Below are 26,596 nucleotides of genomic sequence, written 5' to 3'. Positions count from 1 at the left end.
GCATTACAAAGACCGAAGGGCATGACGCAATATTCATAATGACCATCATGAGTATTGAATGCGGTTTTCCACTCGTCCCCCTCCCGAATTCTTATCAAATTGTAGGCCCCTCGTAAGTCCAACTTGGTAAAGATTTGCGCCCCTTTAAGTCGATCGAACAATTCTGAAATGAGGGGGATAGGATACCTATTCTTTCTGGTAATTGAGTTGAGGCCACGATAGTCAATGCAAGGCCGTAATGACCCATCCTTCTTCTGTACAAAGAAAAAACCGGCGCCGGCCGGAGAAGTGGAAGGTCTGATAAATCCGCGCTCCAAATTTTCCGCAATATATTGACGTAGGGCCAATGATTCGGGTTCCGAAAGAGAGTAAATGCGCCCCTTGGGAGGGGTTCTTCCAGGTAAAAGTTCGATGGAGCAGTCGTACTTGCGGTGAGGTGGCAATATTTCCGCATACTGTTTGTTGAAGACGTCTTGAAAATCCTGATAGGGTAGGGGAATACCATTAACAAGTCGAGTGGACTGCAGTGGAATCGTAAGCGGAGTCTTGATGCAGTGTTGAAGACAGAATGGACTCCACTCTGCAAGCTGTAGCGAGGCCCAATCAATGCGAGGTTGATGCATACGTAACCAAGGTAAGCCCAGAATTATCTGGTTCACGGAGGAAGGTAGTACAAATAATTGAATGCTTTCCTGGTGAAGCACGCCGGTGTGAAGCATCAAGGGTTTGGTAATGTGGGTGATGAGCATACCCACGGCTTGCCCTGATACTGAGGTTACCGTCAGGGGAGTGGACAAGGATTCCACCGGAATTTGATATTTCTGCACGAGCAACCCCTGAATGAAATTACCCGCCGCTCCTGAGTCTATGAAGGCCTGACAGTGCAATGGTTCACGGTTGAAGTCTATGGTTGTGGGTAATAGTAGTTGTGGAGAGGAAATGGTGGGACCCAGGGAGGCCTCTCCTACCCGACCTAGGTCCGAGAGTTTCCCGGTTTGTTAGGACACTTGTTGAGGAAATGCCCCGCTCCCCCACAATATAAACAGAGGTTCTTTGCACGTCTCCTATTCCGTTCCTCGAAAGTCAGACGAAATCTATCAATCTGCATTGGTTCGTCTGAATCACCTGATGCTGGCCCAGCCTGGGGGGCGACCATTGGTTGTTGAAAGGTCGGAGCTAACCGGAAATGTCTTCGGGTGGCAGCTCGCTCTCGTGTCCTCTCCTGGAAGCGTAGATCCAATCGAATGGCTAATCGAATTAAGCCCTCCAAAGTTTCTGGAGGATCCCTACCCGCTAATTGATCCTTAATATTTTCTGCCAGCCCTTGACGGAAAATTGCCGTTAGGCTCTCCTCACCCCATGCCAATTCAGCGGCTAAGGTACGAAAGTGAATGGCGTACTCCCCGACCGTCCGTGCGCCTTGCTTGATCTGAAGTAACTCATTTGCCGCGGAGGAAGAACGTCCTGGCTCGTCAAAGATCAGACGGAATTCTTTAAGAAATCGATCCAGAGAATTGAGAATGGGATCATCTCGTTCCCATAAAGGAGAAGCCCATGCTAAGGCTGGACCTTCTAACAGGGACAGGAGAAAGGTAGTTTTTGTCTTATCGTTAGGGAACGAGGCCGGTTGAAGAGAGAAATGCATCCTGCACTGGTTGATAAAACCTCGACATAAGGTTGCTGTGCCATTGAAGCGCGGCGGAGGTGGAATCCTGACAGGAACTGGAGTAGCCGCCGCGCTGGGCCCGAGTCCGGTGGGTAATTGGGCTAAAGCATCCATACGTGCGACCAAGCGATCTAGGACCCCTGTAACCTGATCCAAAACTCCTTGTTGTTGTTGGATTTTATTAGCCATTCCGGGAATGGCTTGTAAAGCGGTCAGATCCACTGGTTCCATGGCTTCGGCCAACTGTTACGACAGGTATTCAGATAGAAGTGGAACCACAGTTTAGACCGCTTACCTGGAGACGTCAAAGACTGGATTTAGGAGGAGCGCACGGGTATCAGTAGGCAGTCCGAGTCAATGCAGGTTGTAGACAGAATAATCCAACGGCAGTCCGTGGTCGGGGCAGGCAGCGAGCAATCAGGAACCCAAGACAGGAGATCCGCACAGGCAGGCAGCAGGCAGAATAATCCAGAGGCAGTCCAAGGTCGGTCAGAAGCAGGAACAATCAGCAAGCCAAACACACAGCGATGCTCTCAGGAACAAACGTGGCCGAAGCAAGAAGCAGGAGAAGTACTGCCGTTTAAATAGCCCCATCTCCCGCGCAAAAACGCCAAGTCGGCGTCTGACGTCGGGATGGGGGCGTGGCCAGTCCAGTCGCGCGACACTAGGCCCTGCTAGCACGCAGGGAGGCCGTCAATCGCGCGTGAAGCGGCATCCAGCGCTGCGGCCGCGCCGCAGACGTCAATAGAGCGCGCCATCAGCTTCCGTGCGCTGCCCGGCTCCTCCCGCGCTTCGCGCCGCCGCGCGCCCCGATCGCGGTAACACGATGCCCTCGATGCCATTTTCAGCTCCGCCTTCAGCACCGATACCATCGAGATTATACTCGATGCCCTCGGTGGTTCCTCCTAATGTCTCGGACCCTCAACCAGGACCTTCAGGAATTCAAGCCCCTCATGATCCCTATGACACCTGGGGTGATGATTCCTCTTCTGACACAGATTTACCTTCGATATCAATCACAAACTTCCACCCGTTCACCACTGTATTCCAGCGTACCTTACTTGTGCACACACAAACACGAAACAATCGTATCACTGGTCAATAGTTCATGTAAATCAATCTAGTCAAGTATATGTAGGCCCCTCACTCTGAGGGTCTGTCAAAACATACAGACTCCAAAATAGGTATGGGGCCACCTTGCTTTAATTATAAATCATTTTTGAAACTTTTTTGAAATTTTTTGCCTTTTTTCTAAAATGTCAAGCAGACTAAACAATGATCAGCATTCAATCATCGCTTTTTATAGCACAAGGGTTTCAAAAGATACGAGAGGAACCGTCAATACTCATCTGTTCCCATATTTTGGTTGGTCTCCCTCTCTCCGACACGCGCGTGTTTCGAACCCGAAGTTCTGCCTCAGGGGGATATCCTTCTGTATCTGTTAGTAAACGATTTGCCCAGCTTCAAAGTCGCGATTTGCCTTCTTCATTTTCTTCTTGCTGCTTATCATTTCTTGGCATCTTTTGAAGTATCTTAATTTTTTCAGCGGCCGCGTCCCGCCGCCCTTGTATTTAAATGGCATCCCGCTGAAAGTGAGACTCTTATAGCCTGGACCGGAACTTACGTCATCACAAGCAGTTTCCCTTCACGTCCAAGGTGCCTTATCCTTCTATACGATCCTCAAGGGGTGTTCCCATTCAATCACACCATGTATTCACGATTCATAATGTTACTGCTCCACAGAGCATTTATTTCTATAGCACAACGGGCGTTAGTTCTACTCAATCCTCGTCTCAAAATTAGAGATCGGGTCTGGCATGCAACTAAGTGTCCTCTATCACGTCCGCTTATGACGTCACCGGGTATTGTCACAAGAGTCCTTAATCTTCCGAGTGTTAGTCTTCATCAGGATTGTCCTAAATCTCCGGGCGGTGCCTCTTAAGATCAGAACCAGGCTCATAGAGCACAGAAGTTGTATCAAAACTGGGAAAATTACGGCGCCATTGGTACAGCACTGCATTAATGCCCAACATAAGTTTGTTGATTTGAAATGGCTAGTTGTGGAACAGGTGCGTTGTGGCCCACGAGGTGGGGATATTCAAGCCCGCTTAAACATGCGGGAACAGTTTTGGATTTACTGGCTAAACACAATAGATCCGGCGGGTTTGAATGAAAAGATAAACTGGTATTCCTTGATTTAGATCCCGCCGGCTCTTACTGATAACCTATGCCAGTTTTCTAAAAGGATGTGCAGTTTATAGTGATTGAAAAACTCTGGAGTGATATTGGTGTGCTTCCTATAAAAGTTGTGCAGTCAGAGTTTTCGAAGCTTATATCCCAAATGAAGGAGGGCTATCAAAACATTGCATTTTAGATAGATGGGCAAGAGGCACCGCCCGGAGATTTAGGACAATCCTGATGAAGACTAACACTCGGAAGATTAAGGACTCTTGTGACAATACCCGGTGACGTCATAAGCGGACGTGATAGAGGACACTTAGTTGCATGCCAGACCCGATCTCTAATTTTGAGACGAGGATTGAGTAGAACTAACGCCCGTTGTGCTATAGAAATAAATGCTCTGTGGAGCAGTAACATTATGAATCGTGAATACATGGTGTGATTGAATGGGAACACCCCTTGAGGATCGTATAGAAGGATAAGGCACCTTGGACGTGAAGGGAAACTGCTTGTGATGACGTAAGTTCCGGTCCAGGCTATAAGAGTCTCACTTTCAGCGGGATGCCATTTAAATACAAGGGTGGCGGGACGCGGCCGCTGAAAAAATTAAGATACTTCAAAAGATGCCAAGAAATGATAAGAAGCAAGAAGAAAATGAAGAAGGCAAATCGCGACTTTGAAGCTGGGCAAATCGTTTACTAACAGATACAGAAGGATATCCCCCTGAGGCAGAACTTCGGGTTCGAAACACGCGCGTGTCGGGGAGAGGGAGACCAACCAAAATATGGGAACAGATGAGTATTGACGGTTCCTCTCGTATCTTTTGAAACCCTTGTGCTATAAAAAGCGATGATTGAATGCTGATCATTGTTTAGTCTGCTTGACATTTTAGAAAAAAGGCAAAAAATTTCAAAAAAGTTTCAAAAATGATTTATAATTAAAGCAAGGTGGCCCCATACCTATTTTGGAGTCTGTATGTTTTGACAGACCCTCAGAGTGAGGGGCCTACATATACTTGGCTAGATTGATTTACATGAACTATTGACCAGTGATACGATTGTTTCGTGTTTGTGTGTGCACAGATTTACCTTCACCACCGTCTCCTGCAGAGAACAGAAAGCGTTCTCCTCCTGAGGATCTCTCTTTCATCAATTTTGTGAAGGAGATGTCAGAGTTAGTCCCTTTTCAGCTACAATCTGAACAAGATGACAGGCACCAGATGATGGAACTACTCCAATTTCTGGATGCTCCCAAAATCATCGCTTCCATCCCTATTCATCAGGTGTTTCTAGACCGTCTAAAGCCACACTCTTCAACTCCACCTACTAAGGACAACAAATTCCTAGATAGTGTAGGAAGAAAGATATATCACGGAGCTATGTTGATTTCACGCATAGCTTCGTATCAGCTTTATATGACTCAATATAACAGAGCCATCCTAAAACAGATGCAAGAATATGCGGATACCTTGCCTGAACAATACCAACCACAGCTTCAAGCCCTCCTTAACAAAGGGTTTGAGGCCGGGAAGCATGAAATTAGAACTGCATATAACATCTTCGATGCTTCCACAAAGTTTCAGCCACAGCCATCTCAGCCAGACGTTGGGCTTGGCTAAAATCATCAGACCTTCGCCCAGAGGTCCAGGACAGGCTATCTGATTTACCCTGCCTAGGTGACAACTTGTTTGGAGAGCAAATTCAGCAAATAGTAGCTGAATTGAAAGATCACCATGAGACGCTAAAACAACTCTCCTCCACTCCTTCGGATATGACCTCCAAACAACCATCTAAGAAAGACTCTAAAAAGTCTTTCTTTAGGCCACGACGGTATTACCCTCCATCGGCTAAGCCTCGACCTGCACGGTCTTCCCACAGAGCTCAGCCACGCCAGCCTCGAAAGCAAAAGCCTACAGTAGCCCCACCACCTGGGCCTACGGCGGGCCTTTGACTTCCTTGTAGAGAGCAGTTGCCAAACCCCTCTTCCAGCCATCCCCGTGGGAGGTCGGCTGTGTCAATTTCTAGACCACTGGCTTCAGATCACCTCAGATCAGTGGGTACTAGCGATCATTGCACAGGGTTACCACCTCAACTTCACTACTCTTCCTGCAGACTCCCCGCCTCTACAAGCATGGAGTCTCACCAATCACTTGGCTCAGTTACAACAAGAAGTATCCTTTCTTCTGCAATCAAACGCTATAGAACCTGTCCCTCCCTCTCAGCAAGGAAGGGGATTCTACTCCAGGTACTTCCTGATACCAAAGAAATCAGGGGGGCTTCGTCCCATCTTAGACCTCCGAGCCCTCAACAAGTACCTTCAAAAAGAGAAGTTCAAGATGGTAACCCTGGGCTCGCTTCTCCCTCTGCTACAAAGAGGAGATTGGCTATGCTCTCTAGACCTCAAAGACGCTTATACCCACATTGCGATTACACAATCCCATCGCAAGTACCTGCGTTTTCTGGTGGGCCGAAACCATTACCAATATCGAGTACTACCTTTCGGCCTGGCATCTGCACCACGAGTCTTTACCAAATGCCTCGTCGTGGTAGCAGCATTCCTCAGGAAGGAAGGTGTTCACGTCTACCCCTACCTGGACGATTGGCTAATCAGGGCCTCCACCCAACAGATTGCTCAATCCTCCCTAAAATTGACAATTCAAACACTCCTTTCCTTAGGGTTTCTTGTCAATTACGAGAAATCTTGCTTAGTCCCATCTCAAACCTTATCCTTCATTGGGGCAGACTTGGACACCTTACAGGCAAAGGCTTACCTTCCTCACCAAAGGGTTCAAACCCTGATATCCCTAGCTCGCCGGCTCCAGTCTCAAAACACTGCCACGGCTCGCCAGTTCCTCGTTCTCCTAGGACACATGGCATCCTCGGTTCAAGTCACTCCCATGACCCGACTAGCCATGAGAGTTACACAATGGACTCTGCGACACCAATGGATTCAAGCTATTCAGCCTCTGTCCTCCATTGTCACAATTACACAAGCGCTACGCCTGTCTCTAACCTGGTGGACAAATCAAGTCAACCTCCTTCAGGGCTTACCTTTTCTCCTACCAGATCCCCAGGTAATCCTAACCACCGACGCTTCCCACATCGGTTGGGGAGCCCATGTGGACACTTTACAAACTCAAGGAGTCTGGTCTCGAGAGGAAGCCATACACCAGATAAACTTCCTGGAACTGCGAGCAATCCGCTACGCGCTCAGAACTTTCCAAGATCACCTATCGAATCAGATAATCTTGATCCAGACAGACAACCAGGTGGCCATGTGGTACATAAACAAGCAGGGAGGCACAGGCTCCTTCCTTCTGTGTCAGGAAGCTGCGCAGATTTGGGCAGAAGCCCTCTCCCACTCCATGTACCTCAGGGCCACCTACCTACCGGGAGTAGACAATGTATTGGCAGACCAGCTAAGCCGTGTCTTCCAACCACACGAGTGGTCACTCGATCCGCTGGTAGCGACCTCCTTGTTTCACAAGTGGGGTGCTCCTAAAATAGACCTCTTTGCGTCCCCTCAGAACCACAAAGTGGACAATTACTGCTCTCTCATTCGGAGCCAGCACTCTCGGCCGAGGGATGCGTTCTCCCTCAAGTGGACAACCGGTCTGCTCTATGCATTCCCTCCACTTCCTCTTCTGTCGAGGACTCTCGTGAAGCTGCGTCAGGACAGGGGAACTATGATCCTAATAGCACCACATTGGCCACGCCAAGTGTGGTTTCCCATACTCCAGGATCTCTCCATCTGCAGACACATTCCCTTGGGGAAGGACCCGCATCTGCTCACTCAAAACGACGGATGCCTCCTCCATCCCAACCTCCAGGCCTTATCCCTGACGGCATGGATGTTGAAAGGTTAGTCCTTCAGCCATTTAACCTTTCGGATTCGGTTTCTCGTGTCCTGATGGCTTCACGAAAGCCCTCCACCAGAAGATCCTACTCATATAAATGGAAAAGGTACACATCCTGGTGCACTTCTCAGTCTCTTGATCCCCTTTCCTGTCCAATCTCTCAATTCTTGGACTATTTATGGCATCTGTCTGAATCAGGTCTTAAAACCTCTTCCATTAGAATGCATGTCAGTGCGGTAGCCGCCTTCCATAAAGGTATTGGGGGTGTCCCGATTTCAGTACAACCCCTTGTAACACGCTTTCTTAAAGGATTGCTCCACTTGAAGCCACCTTTACGTCCTCCGGCCCCTTCTTGGGACCTTAATCTGGTTCTGGGTCGCCTTATGAAGCCACCTTTTGAACCTCTTTACTCCTGTGACCTAAAATATCTCACATGGAAAGTGTTATTCCTTTTGGCTATCACTTCAGCTCGCAGGGTTAGTGAGTTACAGGCCTTAGTCACCTATCCGCCTTACACTAAACTCCTACAAGACAGGGCGGTACTCCGCACTCACCCTAAATTTTTACCTAAGGTAGTTTCGGAGTTTCACATCAATCAATCCATCATACTACCTATCTTCTTTCCCAGGCCCCACTCCAACTCCGGGGAACAGACTCTGCATACCCTAGACTGTAAACGAGCTCTAGCTTTTTATCTAGACCGTACAGTTTCTCACAGAAAGAGCACTCAATTGTTAGTCTCTTTCCATCCTAACAAGTTAGGACAACCTGTGGGTAAGCAGGCTCTTTCCTCCTGGTTGGCGGACTGCATTTTCTTCTGTTATCAGCAAGCTGGCATTCCTTTCCAAGACCGTGTCAAAGCACACTCTGTGAGGGCCATGGCGACTTCAGTAGCACACCTTAGATCGGTGCCGCTTCCTGACATCTGCAAGGCTGCAACCTGGAGTTTCCTCCATACATTTGCAGCCCACTATTGTTTGGATAAAGCTGGAAGACAGGATTCCATCTTCGGCCAATCTGTCTTGCGTAACCTTTTTCCAACCTGATGTACCAACACCCTTCCACCTTCCCGGTAGGGTGCGGATGCCCTTTCCCAAATTCCACCCCAGTTGTTGTGCCTGTTGCACGCCGTTGGGTGCCTTTGGTACAAGTCAGGACATCCTCAGCTCGGTACTCACCCATTTGTGAGGACAACCATCCTGCTTGTCCTGTGAGAAAGCAAATGTTGCTTACCTGATGTAACAGGTGTTCTCACAGGACAGCAGGATGTTAGTCCTCACGAAACCCGCCCGCCACCCCGCGGTGTTGGGTTCGTTGTATTTTTAGTTTTTTCGGCACTGCCTGTAGCTTTGAAAATCAGACTGAAGGGAGACCCCTGCTGGCTGCAGGGTCAGTGCCGTGCTGGGCATGCCCAGTAGGGGCCAGTCAAAGTTTCTTAAACTTTGACAGAAGTTTTCCGTGGTGGGCTCCATCTTCAATGTCACCCATTTGTGAGAACACCTGTTACATCAGGTAAGCAACATTTGCTAATCGAATAAATAAATGACAGTAATCGTTTTGCCTTCCTTCCACCTTTCTTAATGTGTGGGATACATATGGACTGCGCCTCTAGGATTGTATTTTTAAACAATGTCCAAGCCTGTTGAACACTTTTAACCTTTGCAGCTGCACCTTTCAGTTTTTTTTCTAACTATTTTCCTCATTTTATCAAAGTTTCCCTTTTGAAAGTTTAGTGTTAGAGCTGCAGATTTACTTATTGTCCCCCTTCCAGTTATTAATTTAAATTAGCTCATGTTATGATCACTGTTGCTAAGTGACCCCACCATTGTTACCTCTCTCACCAAATCCTGCGTTCCAATAAGAATTAAATCTAAAATAGCTCCCTCTCTTGTTGGTTCCTGAACCAATTGCTCCATGAAGCAGTCATTTATTACATCCAGGAACTTTATGTCTCTAGCGAGTCCTGATGTTACATGTACCCAGTCAATATTGGGGTAATTGAAATCTCCCATTATTATTGCACTGCCAAATTGGTTAGCTTCCCTAATTTCTCTTAGCATTTCATCATCTGTCTGACCATTTTGTCCAGGTGGATGGTAGTATACTCCTATCACTATACTCTTACCCAACACACATGGGATTTATACCCATATAGATTCTACTGAGCACAGATCACAAGCTACTGTTGCTTATTAATTACTGTCATAGCAGTATGTGGATTTATCTTCTAGGAACTTATCCAAACCGTTTTAAAATCCACTTATACTAACTACTGTAACCACATCCTCTGGCAATGAATTCCAGAGCTTAACAATGCACTGAGTGAGAGAGAATATTCTTCGATTTGTTTTAAATGAACTTGCTAACTTCATGGAGTGCCCCTTGGTCCTATTATATGAGAGAGTAAATAACAGATTTCCATGAACTTGCAAGTTGGTTAAAAGACAGGAAACAGAGAGTAGGATTAAATGGTCGGTATTCACAGTGGGGAAAAAGGTAAACAGTGGAGTGCCTTAGGGATCTGTTCTTGGACTGGTGCTTTTTAATATATTTACAGATGATCTGGAAAGGGTACAACGAGTGAGGTGATCAAATTTGTGGATGACACAAAATTATGCAGAGTAGTTAAATCTCAAGCGGATTGTGATGAATTACAGGAGGATCTTGTGAGACTGGAAGATTGGGCTTCCAGTTGGCAGATTAAATTTAACGTGAACAAGTGCAAAGTGATGCATACAGGGAAAAATAACCCTTGCTGTAGTTAACTCAATGTTAGGTTCTATCTTAGGAAAAAGATCTAGGCGTCATAGTGGATAATACATTGAAATCGTTGGCTCAGTGTACTGCAGCAGTCAAAAAAGCAAATAGAATGTTAGTTATTATTATTTTTTTAGTTTTTATATACCGATGTTCCTGTATAGTATACATATCACGCCGGTTTACAAGGAAATAAAACTGACGCCTCGATGGGCGGTTTACATTAGGAATTATTATTATTAGGAAGGGAAAGGAAAATAAAATAAAACGGAGGATGTCATAATGCCTCTGTATTGCTCAATGGTGAGACCGCACCTTGAATATTGTGTACAATTCTGGTCACCGCATCTCAAAAAAGATATAATTGGGATGGAGAAGGTACAGAGAAAGGAGACCAAAATGATAAAGGGGATGGAACAGCTCCCCTATGAGGAAAGACTAAAGAGGTTAGGGCTGTTCAGTTTGGAGAAAAGACGACTAAGGGGGGATATGATAGAAGTCTACAAAATATTTTAAGGACTTGAACAAGTTAATGTAAATTGGTTATTTACTCTCTTAGACAATAGAAGGACCAGGGGCACTCCCATGAAGTTAGCAAGTAGCTCATTTAAAACAAATTGAAGGACATTCTTTTTCACTCAGCTCTGGAATTTATTGCCAGAGGATGTGTTTACAGCAGTTATTGTAACTGGGTTTAAAAAAGGTGTGGATAAGTTCCTAGAGGATAAATCCATAAACTGCTATGACGGTAATTAATAAGCAATAGTAGCTTGTGATCTAGCTAATGTTTGGGTACTTGCCCGGTACTTGTATAGAAACATAGAAATGACGGCAGAAGAAGACCAATAGGCCCATCCAGTCTGCCCAGCAAGCATTCACACTTATTTTCTCATACATATCTGTTACTGCGATTGCTGAGTTCAGGGCCCTTATTGGTAGCTTTTTGATTCTAATTTCCTTCCATCCCCGCAATTGATGCAGAGAGCAGTGTTGGAGCTGTATTAAAGTGAAGTATAAGGCTTAATGTTGAGGGTAGTATCTGTCGTATCGAGCAAGTGACACTGATGTTTGTATACTCATACTGCTCAGATCAATGCCTTGTTTGCTGGCTGGATGTAAATCCTATTTATTCATTCCCCCCCTGCCGTTGAAGCAGTCAGCTGCGCTGGATATGCATTCAAAGTGAAGTATCAGGCTTAATTTGTTAGGGGTAGTAACCGCCGCAATAAGCAAGCTACTCCCACGCTTATTTGTTTACCCAGACTGTGGATTTCAGTCCTTGTTGGTTGTTGTCTGAATGTAAATCATCTTATCTTCATTTCCCCCCTGCCATTGAAGCAGAGATAACGTTGAAGCAGAGATTTATGCTGGATATGCATTGAACGTTAAGTATCAGGCTTAATTGGTTTGGGGTAGTAACCGCCGCAATAAGCAAGCTACTCCCATGCTTATTTGTTTACCCAGACTGTGCTACCTTGTTGGTTGTTGCCTGAAATCAAATCCTCTGTTCCACATTTCCTCTTGCCGTTGAAGCATAGAGCAATGTTGGAGTCGCATTAACCGTGTGTACGTTTATTGAATAAGGGTATTATCTCCAGGTAGTAGCCATCATTCCCGCAAGCCACCCCCATGCCTCTTCTCTTCATTCCCATCCTCCAGGCTTTATGGATCCACACTGTTTATCCCATGCCCCTTTGAAATCCTTGCGCACGCAAATGTCCACCCGATTTTATAACGTACGCACAGCTGCGTGCATGTTATAAAATCTAGGGTCGGCGTGCGCAAGAGGGTGCACACTAGTGCCCTAGGGGAGCCCCGATGGCTTTACCTGTTCCCTCCGAGGCCGCTCCGAAACTTTCCTTCAGCCCCCTCCCCACCTTCTCCTCCCTTCCCCTACCTGTCCTGCCCCCCAGCCAGAAGTTGTGCGAGTCCCCGCCCTGTCCCTCTGACCGCCCATTTTTTGCAACCCCGGGACTTGCGCTTTAAGCGCGCCATCGGGCCCATTGTAACCCCCCTAACCAATTAGCTAGATACTTCACTTAGATGCACCTCCAGCATTGCTAACCTCATTGATGGCGGGGGTGGAAGGGAAATAGAACAAAAAGTCACTTACAAGGGCCAAGAGTAACAGATAAGTATGGGGGGAAAAAAAAAAAGTGAAAGCTTGCTGGGCAGACTGGATGGGCCGTTTGGTCGTCTTCTGCCGTCATTTCTATGTTTCTATGTCATCTACATTGTTTTTGTGACTAGAGACAAGTGAAAATATGGAGTTAGAGTGAAGGTGTGTTATGCTGCCTTCTCTCCCTGCCTTGGGTGCATTTGCCTGACACAGCTGTCCCCTTTCCTTGTGTGAGGCATATGTGATGCTTTCTTTCTCTGCCTGTTTGGGGACATGTAACCTGCTGCCCTCTTTTCCTTTGCATGAATATGTGTTCCCTGTACGAACCTGGATCAGTCCAGACAGTGGGTTATATCCCCCGACCAGCAGATGGAGTCAGAAAGGGTTTGAGAGCGTCAGCATATAGAGTAGTGCACCCTCTGCTGGAGCTCAGTATTACGCATAGCAAAGCCCAAAAGCAAAACACAACATTTTGGATCCAGATCAGTCTCCAAAAAGGAACAGAGAAAGATATAAGTAAACAAACGGTCAACGGGACCACCAACAGTCAACTTGTGAGGAGCTGTGAACAGTAACAATAATCAGAGACAAACAGAATGAAAGTTACCTGGAAGAATCCGAGCAGGACCTAATGAAACCCCTAGTGGCGGGCGTCTGGACTGATCCATGGTACTACAGGAACGAAAATTAGCAGGTAAGGAATAATTTTCTTTTCCCTGTACGTACCTGGATCAGTCCAGACAGTGGGATGTACCCAAGCTTCCCTAAACCAGGTGGGGTCCTGAGAGACCTGCTCGGAGAACTTGATCGCCAAAAGAACCCGTGTACTGAGGCGCCAGGTGTAGTCTGTAATGTCTGGAAAAAGTGTGCAACGACTTCCACGTCGCCGCACGGCAGATTTCCTGGGAGGAAATGGAGCAAGATTCCGCCCAGGACGCCGCTTGGGATCACGTGGAATGAGCCGACACGCTGCGAGGCGGCACCCGCCCCACCGCAATGTAAGCCGATGAGATGGCGTCCTTTATCCAGCGCGCAATAGTCGTCTTGGATGCCTGAGAACCTCTCCTCGGTCCTGACCAGAGGCCAAACAAATGATTGGATACCCGGAAGTCATTGGTAACCTCCAGGAAACGGAGCAGCACACGCTTGACGTCCAGGAGCCGGAGAGACCGGGGTTCCTCTGGAGCGAACGCTGGAAGCTCCACCGTTTGATTGACGTGGAAGGCCGAGACCACCTTTGGTAGGAAGGATAGCACCGTACGAAGGGAAACCCCGGAGTCGGAGAAACGCAGATAAGGGTCCCGGCAGGACAAGGCTTGGAGCTCTGAGATCCGGCGAGCAGAAGAGATGGCTACCAGGAAAACCGTCTTGAGGGTCAGGTCCTTGAGGGTGGACCCCCTCAGGGGTTCAAAAGGAGGGCCCGACAGCGTTCGTAGCACCAAGTTGAGGCTCCAAGAAGGGAAAGGATCCCTGACCGGTGGCCGTAGGTGTTTGGCACCCTTCAAAAAACGTGCGATATCCGGCTGAAGGGGTAGAGAGCAGTCCTTCTGTACCAAGACATTCAAGGCCGCCACCTGAACCCGGAGCGAATTATAGGCGAGACCCTTATCCAGACCATCCTGTAGGAAATGAAGGATCAGCGGGACAGTCGCCTCCATGGTTTGGACCCCGCGGTCGGAGTACCAGGCTTCGAAGACCTTCCAAACTCGAACGTAAGCGACGGAGGTCGAAGGCTTGCGGGAACGAAGCATTGTTGAGATCACTGTCTCCGGGTAGCCTCTGTGGCGGAGACGGCGCCGTTCAAAAGCCAGGCCGCAAGACAGAAGAGTTCTGCCTGCTCGAAAAATACCGGCCCCTGACTCAGAAGATGAGGAAGATGGGACAGGCGAAGTGGGCCGTCCACCGTCATCTGAAGTAGATCTGCGAACCATGGCCGACGGGGCCATTCCGGGGCGACGAGAATTATAGTCTCTCGATGATGTTCCAACCTGCAGAGAACCTTGCCGACCAGAGGCCAAGGAGGAAACACATAGAGCAGTTGATCCGACGGCCACGGAAGGGCGAGGGCATCCACCCCCTCCGCGCCGCGCTCTCTTCTGCGGCTGAAGAAGCGTGGAGCCTTGGCGTTGAGAAAGGTCGCCATTAGATCGAGGCGTGGAGTCCCCCCAACGACGGACGATGAGATGCATTGCCTCGTCAGAGAGAGCCCACTCGCCGGGGTCTAGCTGTTGACGACTCAGGAAGTCCGCCTGAACGTTGTCCACCCCGGCGATGTGAGAGGCCGCTATCCGGATGAGATTGCTCTCCGCCCACTCCATCAGGGGAGTTAACTCGAGGGAGACATGCTTGCTTCTTGTCCCCCCTTGATGATTGATGTAGGCCACGGTGGTGGCGTTGTCCGAGAGGATCCTCACCTCTCTGTGTCGCACCAGGGGAAGAAAACGCTGGAGAGCGAAACGCACGGCGCTCGTTTCCAGGCGATTGATCGGCCACTTTGCCTTTTCTGGCATCCAAGTCCCCTGCGTGGCGCTTCTTTCGCAGACGGCGCCCCATCCCGCGAGGCTGGCATCGGTGGTCACCACCCCCCAATTGGGAACCTCGAGCGAGACTCCCCGAGCCAGATGCGAGGGGACAAGCCACCAATCCAGGCTTTTCCTGGCTAATGGTGGAAGCGGCAGGATCACCTGATACTCCTGGGAGACTGGTTTCCAACGGGATAGCAGGGACACCTGCAGTGGACGCAGGTGTGCAAACGCCCAGGGTACCATGTCGATGGTGGAGGCCATTACTCCCAGGAGCTGAAGATAATTCCAGGCGGTTGGTTCTTCCAAAGCCGAAAACTGAGACACGTGCTCCCTCAGGGCTTGCGCCTTGTCCTGGCGCAGGAACACCATACCCCGCCGGGTATCGAAGCTCGCTCCTAAGAAATCCAGGTGTTGCGAGGGCACAAGGGAACTCTTTGGAAGGTTCACCACCCAGCCCAGAGAGCGTAGGAATGTTACTACTCTGGCCACTGAGGTCTGACCATGTGAGAAGGACTTCGCTCGAATCAGCCAGTCGTCTAGGTACGGGTGTACTAGGATACCCTCCTTGCGGAGGGCCGCCGCCACCACTACCATGATCTTTGTGAAGGTCCGAGGTGCGGTCGCCAAACCGAAGGGAAGCATCTTGAACTGAAAGTGTTGACAGATAATCTTGAAGCGAAGATACCGCCGGTGAGCTGGCAGGATGGGAATGTGCAAGTATGCTTCCGAGAGATCCAGTGAAGTGAGGAATTCTCCCTTGTGCACTGCGGCAATCACTGATCGAAGAGTCTCCATGCGGAACCGGCTGACCCTGAGGGCCTTGTTTACCTCCTTCAAGTCCAGGATGGGCCGAAAGGAACCGTCCTTTTTGGGAACGATGAAGTAAATGGAATAGTGGCCCAAGCCCACCTCGTCGAAGGGGATGGGAACGATGGCCCCTATTTCCTGCCCTCGGTCTAGTGTTTGTTGAACCCCTATCCTCTTGAGATCCGAACCGCAGGGGGAGAAGATGAACCGGTCCCTCGGGGGGTGGACAAACTCCAAGGCGTAACCGTCTCTTATGGTGTCCAGCACCCACTGATCCGTGGAGATAACTGCCCACTCCTCGTAGAAGTCCATGAGGCGTCCTCCGATCCGGGGAGGTGAGAAGTGGGCTCCTTTGGCATCATTGGGAGGACTTTGTGGGCGGATTTCCCTGCCCTGGACCCTCTCTCGCGGGCCTCCGCCCACGAAAGGAACGAGACCAAGGCTGGGATCTTGTCGGCTGTGTCCGGGAACCGGACTGCCGGTAAGACCTATAACGTCGCTGTGCCCTGGCCCTGGTTCTACCGGAAGAAAAAGACCTGAAGGAACGCTGTCTATCCTCCGGCAGCCGATGCACCGAATTTTCCCCCAGTGACTTGATGATCTGATCCAGGTCCTCTCCAAATAAAAACTTTCCCCGAAAGGGGAGGGAGCCAAGGCTCGACTTGGAGGAAGCATCCGCCGCCCAGTTGCGAAGCCACAAGAGCCGTCGGGCTGCTACAACCGAAACCATGGACCGCGCCATTACGCGAAAGAGATCATACAAGGCGTCCGCCCCGTATGCTATGGCAGATTCCAGACGGTCCGCCTGGGCGGCCTCTTCGGGGGGCAACTCCTGAGAGGTGAGAAGCTGCTGTACCCAGAGTAAGCTGGCCCTTTGCGCGAGCGAACTGCACATCACGGCCCGCATACCTAGGGCGGAGACTTCGAAGACCCTCTTGAGGAAGGTTTCTAGTTTACGGTCCTGCGTATCCCGCAGGGCCGTTCCACCCGTGACCGGGATGGTCGTCCTCTTGGTCACTGCCGACACCGCTGAGTCCACCTTGGGCACCTTGATAAGATCCAAAAAATCCTCAGGGAGCGGGTATAGCTTTTCCATGGCGCGTGTGACTTTCAAGGACGCCTCGGGAGTGTCCCACTCCCTGGTGCGAAGCTGTAGGAAGGACTCATGAATAGGGAAAGCCCTTGCCCTAGGACGGAGGGCGGCAAGTACTGGATCCCCTTTGCGAGAAGAGGTGGCGACGGCAGGAGCCACAGGGATCGGCGGATCTGGAGGTGGGTCGAGGTCCAGCTCTTGAATAATATGGTGGATGAGTTCATCCAGCTCTTCTTTTTGAAAAATCCGTAGGGCTCGAGGGTCGTCCCCCTCCGTATGTCCATCCGGAAGCGCCTCCCACCGGCGAAGCCGCCCCCATGGTACGCCGGGGTGGCACGGGAGAGGGACCCGGCAGGGATCCAGGCGTAACGGGCGAGGCGGTGAGACCAACAGCAAGTTTAGGAACCTTGGGGGGAGGGGCCCCCAGGGGATTCGGCACCTGCGCTCCCATACCCTGCAAATAAGCCATGTGCATTGCCAGAATAAAATCAGGTGAGAAAAACGGGGAGCTGATTGGAATCCCTGGGGGGGGACCGTCCTGGGAGCCCCGGTCGGGCAAACCCCCCGCCGGGGGCAAAGCCTGTTGAGAGCCAGTGCAACCAATCCTGTCTGCATCTGGGAGCAAGTCCGTCTCACGCTGTCCCCCTAAAATGGCCGCCGTTCCTGCCAAAGGCGGCGTTGTGGCCGGCCTGCGCCGCCCGGGCTGAGGAGGATGCAGGTCCGAAATCGCACCGGAGGACTGCAGGGTGCCTTCCCCGTCGGGGAAGCACCGCTCACAAAGCCCCTCCCTCAGAAATTGATTCCCCGGTTCGCCGCAGGCCTCACACCTCGAGGCTGCGGCATGTCAGCACCGGGAAAAAAGCCTCGGGGGGGGGGGGGGCCAAAAACGAGCTAGTGCCGCCGGGGGGGGGGGGGGGGCCTGGAATGGCCCTAACAACCCGCCGAAGGGGTCCAGGAACTGCGGGGAAAACCCCCGTTTCAGTTGAGCACACACCCGCGGGTGGAGTTTGCGAACCGCGGGACCCACAAACGACGCGTGGAGCGGCCGGAACCACCGGCATCCACGGGGCACCACCAAAAAGAAGCAAACCTGTGGAGAAAGAAACTCAAAAAACTTCCACTTACCCCAACGGAAGAGGAAAGGAGTACAGAATAGAGAAGGCAGAGCCACAGACACACGCCTCCTCAAAAATTGAAAAGTCTTTTTTTTTAATTTTAAGGATCCAAGCTTCTCTCTTCGTCGGACTCCGGCACCCGCTTACCTCCTCCTCCTCTGTCGGGGCTCTCGAGGCCCAATCGGGGTAAGAGCCCGCTCGTTCCCACTGCGAGCCGTGCAGAGGAGGCCACCGAATATAACGAAACCGAAACCAAAAGCCAAACAGAACAGAAAACAGAAAAAAAAAGGCGAAGGAAGCTCCTGCTCAGAGCTCACCCGGTGAGTCAGCCGCGCCCCTCGAAAGGCATTAGGCCAATCAGAAGGCGCAATAAGCCCTTATAAATCGCGGCGACTCCCGCCGGGCGTCGCGCTCCCGAAGGGGCGCGACCTAAGGGGCCTGCCCCTTAGCGAGCCCCTTGGAGAGACACTGGAACCAGATCCAAGGCCCCTTTAGTAGTTACTTGCCACTACTTGGGCAGTTCACAGAAGCATTCATCAACTCGCAATCAATTTACAGCAACATTCAACCAGCACGCAGTCAAACCACAGCAGCATTCAACCAGCACGCAGTCAAACCACAGCAGCATTCAACCAGCACGCAGTCAAACCACAGCAGCATTCAACCAGCAAGCAGTCAAACTACAGCAGCATTCAACCAGCACGCAGCTAAACTACAGCAGCATTCAACTAGCACGCAGTCAAACCAGCACGCAGTCAACCAGCACGCAGCCAAACTACAGCAGCAGTCAACCAGCACGCAGCCAAACTACAGCAGCATTCAACCAGCACGCAGCTAAAATACAGCAGCATTCAATCAGCACGCAGTCAAACCAGCACGCAGTCAACCAGCACGCAGCCAAACTACAGCAGCATTCAACCAGCACACAGCCAAACTACAGCAGCATTCAACCAGCACGCAGCTAAAATACAGCAGCATTCAACCAGCACGCAGTCAAACCAGCACGCAGTCAACCAGCACGCATTCAACCAGCACGCAGCCAAACTGCAGCAGCATTCAACCAGCACGCAGCCAAACTACAGCAGCATTCAACCAGAACGCAGCTAAAATACAGCAGTATTCAACCAGCACGCAGTCAAACTACAGCAGCATTCAACCAGCACCAAACCAGCCCACTACAGCATTCATTCAACGCTCAACTGACCTTTAACAGCATTCATTCAGCACCCATCCAACCCACAGCAGCATTCATATTGCCATTCCTCTGGTATCTATAACAAGCCTTCATTCAACTGAAAATGCCCTACCGCCCACGCACCTACAAATCCCTTATACCAATCATGATTTCCCCTACCACACAGTTTCTAGGTCTCACCTTATTTACCATCTTCCTATTTAACGCACAATCACTGACCAACAAAACTTTAATACTTAACGACCTACTGCTGGACTCAACTCCGGATTTTTGCGCCATAACAGAAACATGGCTCAAACCCTCTGACATCGCACTCATTAACCAACTTCCAACACAGATCTACGACTTCTTCTCTATCCCAAGACAAAAAAAAAGAGGAGGGGGTATCTTTCTAGCTGCCAAAAAATCCTTGAGGTTCACACCCTATCCTATCAACACAAATACCAAATTAGAATTAGGATTGTTCAAATCAGAAGATCTCCAAATCCTTCTAGTTTACGCCCCTCCAGGCCTGCTAGAGTCAGACACCTCTCCCATTCTAGAAACTATAACTTTACACCTTAACCTTGACTCCCCAGCTATAATCTTGGGCGACTTCAACTTACATGTTGACAAAGTTCCCCTTTCAACGAACTGCGAAGCCTTCCTCACCGCAATGTCTGCAATGGGTTTCAAACAACAAATCAACAAACCCACTCACAAAGGAGGACACACACTCGACCTCTTCTTTACAAATGCCGGCATATCCCAAACAAATCAACCTGACTGTCAACAAGTCCCATGGTCAGACCACTCCTTAATCACCACCAGTTTTTTCCCTACCACAACCAGATTTTAAGCCTGACTCAAGACCCGCTTTCCTCTACAGAAAAACATGTAACTCTGAACTCCTCAGCAAAGTTATAGCCCCAGAACTACCATCCATCGATGTTTCTCCACCTAATTCCGCTATCCAATCATGGTCCAAAATAACAAAAGAAGTAGCAAACACACTTTGCCCACTGACCACCAAAAAACCGTCTTCAAAGGCATCCAAAAGACAACCCTGGTTCAATGATGAACTGCGAAATCTCAAAAAACTACTTCGGCAGAAAGAAAGAAAATGGCGTAAAGCCCCCTCTCCGGCCTCACTGTCAGACTACAAACGCACGCTCCACCAATACAAAATCAGTACACAGAAAACAAAAAGAGACTACTATGCCCGTCAGGTTCATCACATCATCAATGATTCGAAAGCTCTATTCGCCTTCGTTTCCAATCTCACTAAACCCATCACTCCTGATATACCACCCGAACTTTCTCAGACCAAAGCAGACGAACTGGCTCTTCATTTCAGCAAAAAAATCTCTGAACTCCTTAATCAATTGCCATTAACCACTAGCTCTCAAGATAACACATATATTCTCCCTAACAAAGATATCCAACTTAACGCATTCGAACCCATCACTGTCACAGAGATACAATCGGTGCTGAAGAAAATGAAACCTTCATCACACCCGTTTGATCAAATTCCCTCCAAAATGCTACTTCTCATTCCTGATATTATATCAAAATCACTTGCTGAAATTATAAAACTGTTCACTATCCCAGGGTATCTACCCAGATGAGCTAAAAACAGCTTCAATCAAAACCCCTCCTAAAAAAATCGAATCTAAATCCAAATGATCCCAACAACTTCCGCCTATTTCCAACCTTCCATTCATAGCCAAAATAATGGAGAAATTGGTGAACACTCAACTTTCCAACTACTTGGAAGACCACGGAATTCTGTCTCCAAACCAATATGGCTTTCGAAAAGCTGCAAGCACAGAAACACTACTTCTTTCACTCTCAGACTTCCTCCTCTCCGGAATCGATAAAGGCAAAGCATTTTACTAATCCTCCTTGACTTCTCGGCGGCCTTTGATACCGTCAACCATTACCTCCTGCTAAAAACAACTGGCAAATATTGGAGTGACAGCTACTTCACTAACATGGTTCAAAACCTTCCTGGAAAACAGAGGTTACAGGGTCAAAATACATAATACAGAATCCCAATATCACCCCTCCACCAGAGGGGTGCCACAAGGTTCTTCCCTGTCACCCACTCTATTTAATATATACCTTCTACCACTTTGTCAATTACTCACAAAGTTAAACCTGAAACACTTCCTCTTCGCTGACGACGTACAGATTGTGATCCCTTTAAAAGAATCAATCTCGATAACAATGGAATACTGGGACAATTGCTTACTAGAAATCAAACACCTCCTCAACAGCCTAAACCTAGTCCTCAATGCGTCGAAAACGGAATATCTCCTTATAGCACCTGAAAACAACAATACACTTTCAAAGCCTCCAACACTCCTACAAACCACCCATGTAAGAGATCTAGGAGCCTTCTTAGATAATCGTCTTAGCCTCAAACCATTCATTAACAGAACTACCAAAGACTGCTTCCACAAATTACATATCCTGAAAAGAATAAAGCCACTTTTCCATGCGCATGACTTTAGATCAATCCTGCAAGCAATAATCTTCTCCAAACTAGATTATTGCAATTCTCTTCTACTAGGCCTCCCAGCTTCCTACACCAAGCCTCTACAAATGTTACAGAACACAGCAGCCAGAATCCTCACAAACTCCAGGAAAATCGACCACATCTCCCCCATCCTCAAAGACCTTCATTGGTTACCGATCCACTTCAGAATTATGTATAAAACCATCATGATTATCTACAAGAACATCCATCAACACACTCAACTGGACCTACAAATCCTTTTTAAAAAACACACATCAGACAGACCCATCAGGGAACACTACAAAGAATCACTACAGGTTCCACATGCCAAAACCTACCATCATAAATCCTACAGCTCAAGAGCTCTCTCATCAGCAGGTCCAATCCTTTGGAACTCCATCCCACCGGACTTAAGACAAGACCATGCGCTCCAACTTTTAGGAAAAGACTAAAAACTTGGCTTTTTAAAAAGCTTTCCCAGATCTGGATTAAATTCCCCACTCATCATCAGCATAAACACAAAAGTTAGGAACTGTAAAAAAAAAAAAAAAAAATCCCACTAACTTCACACGCAGTCCACAGCAACATTTTATTATACTTCACAACAATATCTTATCTAATCATTTTGCTACACATCTACATTTTATAATATTATACATATTTATTAATTGATACAGCTGGTTAAAATGGTTATAGTCGTTCTACAATTCTTCCCCTTTCATATCCAAGTTATTTTTCCATGTTTTTTGTAACTTTCTCACATCCAAAATATTGTTATAATATTTGTTAAGTTTCATACTATATTTGTTCTTGTATTGGGAAATGTTCTTTACTTTGTTACTCTCTGCCTTTACTCACATTGTTAATTGTAAACCGGGTTGATGTGATTCCTGTCATGAAACTCGGTATAATAAAAATAACAAATAAATAAATAAATAAATAAGAGAAACATAAGACAGGGAAATACTGTGGAGAAAAAGAAAGAAATAACCAAAAATGAAGAAACCCTGTCAATCTGGGGGAGCTAGTGGATCCCCCTGCTCACATCAGCTGGAGTCAGAAGAATACTGGGCTCCAGCAGAGGCTGCACTACTCTATATGCTGACGCTCTCAAACTCTGTTCTGACTCCATCTGCTGGTCGGGGGATATAACCCACTGTCTGGACTGATCCATGGTACTACAGGAACGAAAATTAGCAGGTAAGGAATAATTTTCTTACATGTTTTCGCCCTTTCTCTCAGGGATGTGTGACACGTTTAGGTTGCACTCTATTGATATCTTGTGGTTGTTTTCCAGAGCTCTACGGTTTTGATGTGCTTATTGATGCTCACCTTAAGCCCTGGCTTTTGGAAGTCAATCTCTCTCCATCTCTGGCATGGTAAGCAGTTCTTAGCGAAGGAAAGCTTTTATAGTCCTTCATGCCTTTCCCCCCTGCCATAGTGATACTGAATATGAAGAAAGTTTGGGTCCTTTGTGTACGGATGTGAGCTAAATAAGTGTGAATTGGACTCATTTGCTCCATGGTCGCCAGTCTCCAACTATAGCTCATAGGATGTCGTCTTTATTGAATTTTTGTTACATTAATGGAAACCAAAGGCTTCATTATGTCTTCAGGCTGGTGCTGCAGCAGGTAATCTGTGAATGCTCTCCACTGTTTCTAGTCCTGGCTTAGGCCTGGGCCTTTCCTTAGAATAGGCTCTTCCATATTTTTTGCACCCACAATGTATGTCATTCCCTACATTCCTTTTGCTATGCTTAGCAGCAGTTGCATTCCCTTGGATAGCACTAACATGCATCTCTAGAGAGAGTTGTCACATCTGGTAACTGCTGTATTTATTATCTGCTGACATACTTCCTATGTTTTGCTAGTGATGCTCCTCTGGATCTGAAAGTTAAAGCCAGTATGATCTCGGACATGTTTACCATTGTAGGTGAGTATACTTGTGCTTCACTAAATGTACCAGGGTCCCTGCAAAGTATATGCTGCCCTGAGGCTCCTGGCAGCTGTGGGCCAGACTGTCTCATAGGCCTGACAGGGTCAGCGCTGCTCTGTCCAAGCAGCTAAGGAGTAGAGAAAGGGAACTCCACAAACAGCATCCTGTAAGTATTGTATGAAACTGGGCTGTGTTAACATAAGGCCTTGATTTTTCAGGAATTAGGACTGCTATGATTGAAAAATTAGATGAGATGGTGAAAAATAGTTTCCATTTTCTGTACTTTATTAGTCATAGGAAAGCTGTCCTGAATTTGACTCCCTCAGATACAAGTACAACACATACACAGCTGTAGGACTGGCCAAGTTACAGGCCCAGCATAAACACAGCCAACTGACCCAAATTTAAACTCTGTTTTATCTGGGATTGGTCTATGTACAGGCCATGCATGAATACACACTAATTCTGGGACTGACACAGGTACAGATCACACACACACACACACACACACACACTCTTACAAACTTACACAGGACACACACACTTTCTCTCTCAAGACAACACACACCCACGTACCCCATATGGTTGCGGAATTGGTCCTCTCCAACACATACCCACACTGCATAGTTCTCGGAGTGGCCAAAGTAAAGGCCCCACATAGTTCTGGGTTTGTCCAAGATACAGGCTGCTTTAGAGACCCTCTAAGGGATTTTAGTCTTACAGGGTTTATCTGACATTTAAATCAGATAAAATAAGGTCCAAGTTCATGTAAAGAGAGCAGAATACCTAGACTTTTCTTGAGGCAGATAATGAGATTTGACTGGCAAACTGAGCATGCCCAGCATGCCATAATCTCTGTGGCCACAGGGTCTCCCTTCAGCCTCTTTTTTCCGTGCTGCAGTTTGCCTCATGGGCTAGGAGCTCTGTGAGATTTCTCTCACCTTTTTTCCTCACGGAAAGATTTGAAGTTTACTTCTTTAAAAAGTTCCCTAACAGGGGTCTCTCATCGTGCTCCTTTCCCTCCGATGCTTGGTGAGTTCTTTTCCCGTTTTCACCGGTCGGTTCCTCCCACCTTACCAATCAGTTCCCTCAGGTCACCGACCGTTTTGCTTCCTTTTTCAACATGGCGACTGGGTTTAGAAAGTGCCCAGAGCTTCCGCGAATAATGTCCATCACGGACCCACACACCATGTGTGTCCTGTGCCTGGGCTCTTTGCACGATGTCCACCGATGTCCTGACTGTGCCCAAATGACTCCGAAAGGCAGATGGGCTCATCTTGACAAAATGGAGCCTCTTTTTAAATTAAAACTAACTCATCGACTTCTGCCCAGTCATCACCGGCGAGTAAACGGGCATCCACCACCAAACCTTGCCGGGAGCAGCAGGGAGACTGTGACCGTCCGTCACGGACGCCATCCAGGACATTGATAGCGTCATCCTCTGTGCGGGGGAAAGACTGGACCGAGCACCGAGGGGAACATCACCACCGCCACAGACGTGCCTCTCCCTGTAGCTGTGCTATCCACACCAGCTTGGACGTCCTTGTCCGCCTGGCAGTTCTCGATGCCTTCCAAAGTCTGCAACCACCATCGATGCTGGCCCCCATACCGGCACTGACCCCGAAACCATCGATGTTTGCACCATTGCTGGACGGACTCGATACCCTCATCGGTGCTTTCCGACTCAGCCCGTTCCATTGGCACCGAGTCGGCCATCGAGACCTTCGCAGCTCCCAATACCCGTTCTGGGCTCCTCGGAGGAAGACGACACAACTTCTAGTCCAACTCCAGCTCCAGGTCCATAGATGCCGGAACCGCTTCCAGGTCCATTGGGGCTCCTGATGCCAAAATGGGAGGAGAAGTCCATTATCTGCTATTAATTAAGTTGACTTAGAAAATAGCTACTGCTATTACTAGCAACGGTAACATGGAATAGACTTAGTTTTTGGGTACTTGCCAGGTTCTTACTGTTGGAAACAGGATGCTGGGCTTGATGGACCCTTGGTCTGACCCAGTATGGCATGTTCTTATGTTCTTAAAACATACTGCGGTCTCCTCCTGAAGACCTTTCCTCTGCCAATTTTATTAAGGAAATGCCTGAAACCATTCCCTTCAACCTGGTGACAGAAGAGGACACCCATCACAAAACCTTGGAAGTTTTACTGTTTGTTGATGCCCCCAAAGAAATTATGGCCATTCCAATGCATGAAGTCCTGTTGGACCTACTTCATCGCCTATGGAAGCATCCTGGCACTGTCCCACCAGTTAACAGAAAGACAGATGCAACATGCCCTAGGTTTTCAATAACCACAACTTCCTCATCAATCTGTTGTGGTTGAATTTGCACGAAAAAAGGCCAAGCAATTGCACCCACATTCCTCAGCTACCCCTAGTAAAGACCAGAAGTTCCTGGACGGTCTAGGTCAGAAAATCTTCCAAGGCTTCATGTTGGTATCCTGTATAGCCGCCTAACAACTATATGTGACCCAGTACCAAAGAAATCTATGGAAGCAAGTCCAAGATTTTGCAGACTGCTTGCCTCAATAGCAGCAAGAAAGCCTGACTGCCATCATCCACATGGGGTTTGAAGCAGGGAAGCATGAGGTAAGAGCGGCATATGACTCCGAGACTGCTTCCCGATTGTCAGCAACAGGAATCAGTGATAGAAGATGGGCCTGGCTGAAAGCTTCTGATTTAAGACTTGAGGTCTAAGATAAGCTTGCTGATCTCCTGTGCACTGGAGACAATCTCTTTGGAGATAAAATACAAGACGCAGTGGCTCAGTTAAAGGACCACCACGAGACCCTACGTTGATTGTCTACAGTCACTACGGACGCTCCCTTCTCA

The 26,596-nt window shown here is 48.3% G+C and overlaps 1 protein-coding gene across 1 annotated transcript in view; it reads left to right on the top strand.

The window, feature by feature from the left end:
• Nucleotides 1–26,596, top strand: part of TTLL5 (tubulin tyrosine ligase like 5) — a 798,469-nt gene that overhangs the window by 248,075 nt on the left and 523,798 nt on the right. Inside the window, 2 exon segments of the mRNA XM_029598396.1 lie at nt 23,112–23,193; nt 23,685–23,746. Of these exon segments, the coding sequence (XP_029454256.1) occupies nt 23,112–23,193; nt 23,685–23,746 (144 nt within the window).

This window comes from Rhinatrema bivittatum, chromosome 4 (assembly GCF_901001135.1).
Source record: "Rhinatrema bivittatum chromosome 4, aRhiBiv1.1, whole genome shotgun sequence".
NCBI lineage: Eukaryota > Metazoa > Chordata > Amphibia > Gymnophiona > Rhinatrematidae > Rhinatrema > Rhinatrema bivittatum.
The sequence above is the reverse complement of the archived record's forward strand: the minus strand, read 5'-3'. Positions and strand labels throughout refer to the sequence as shown.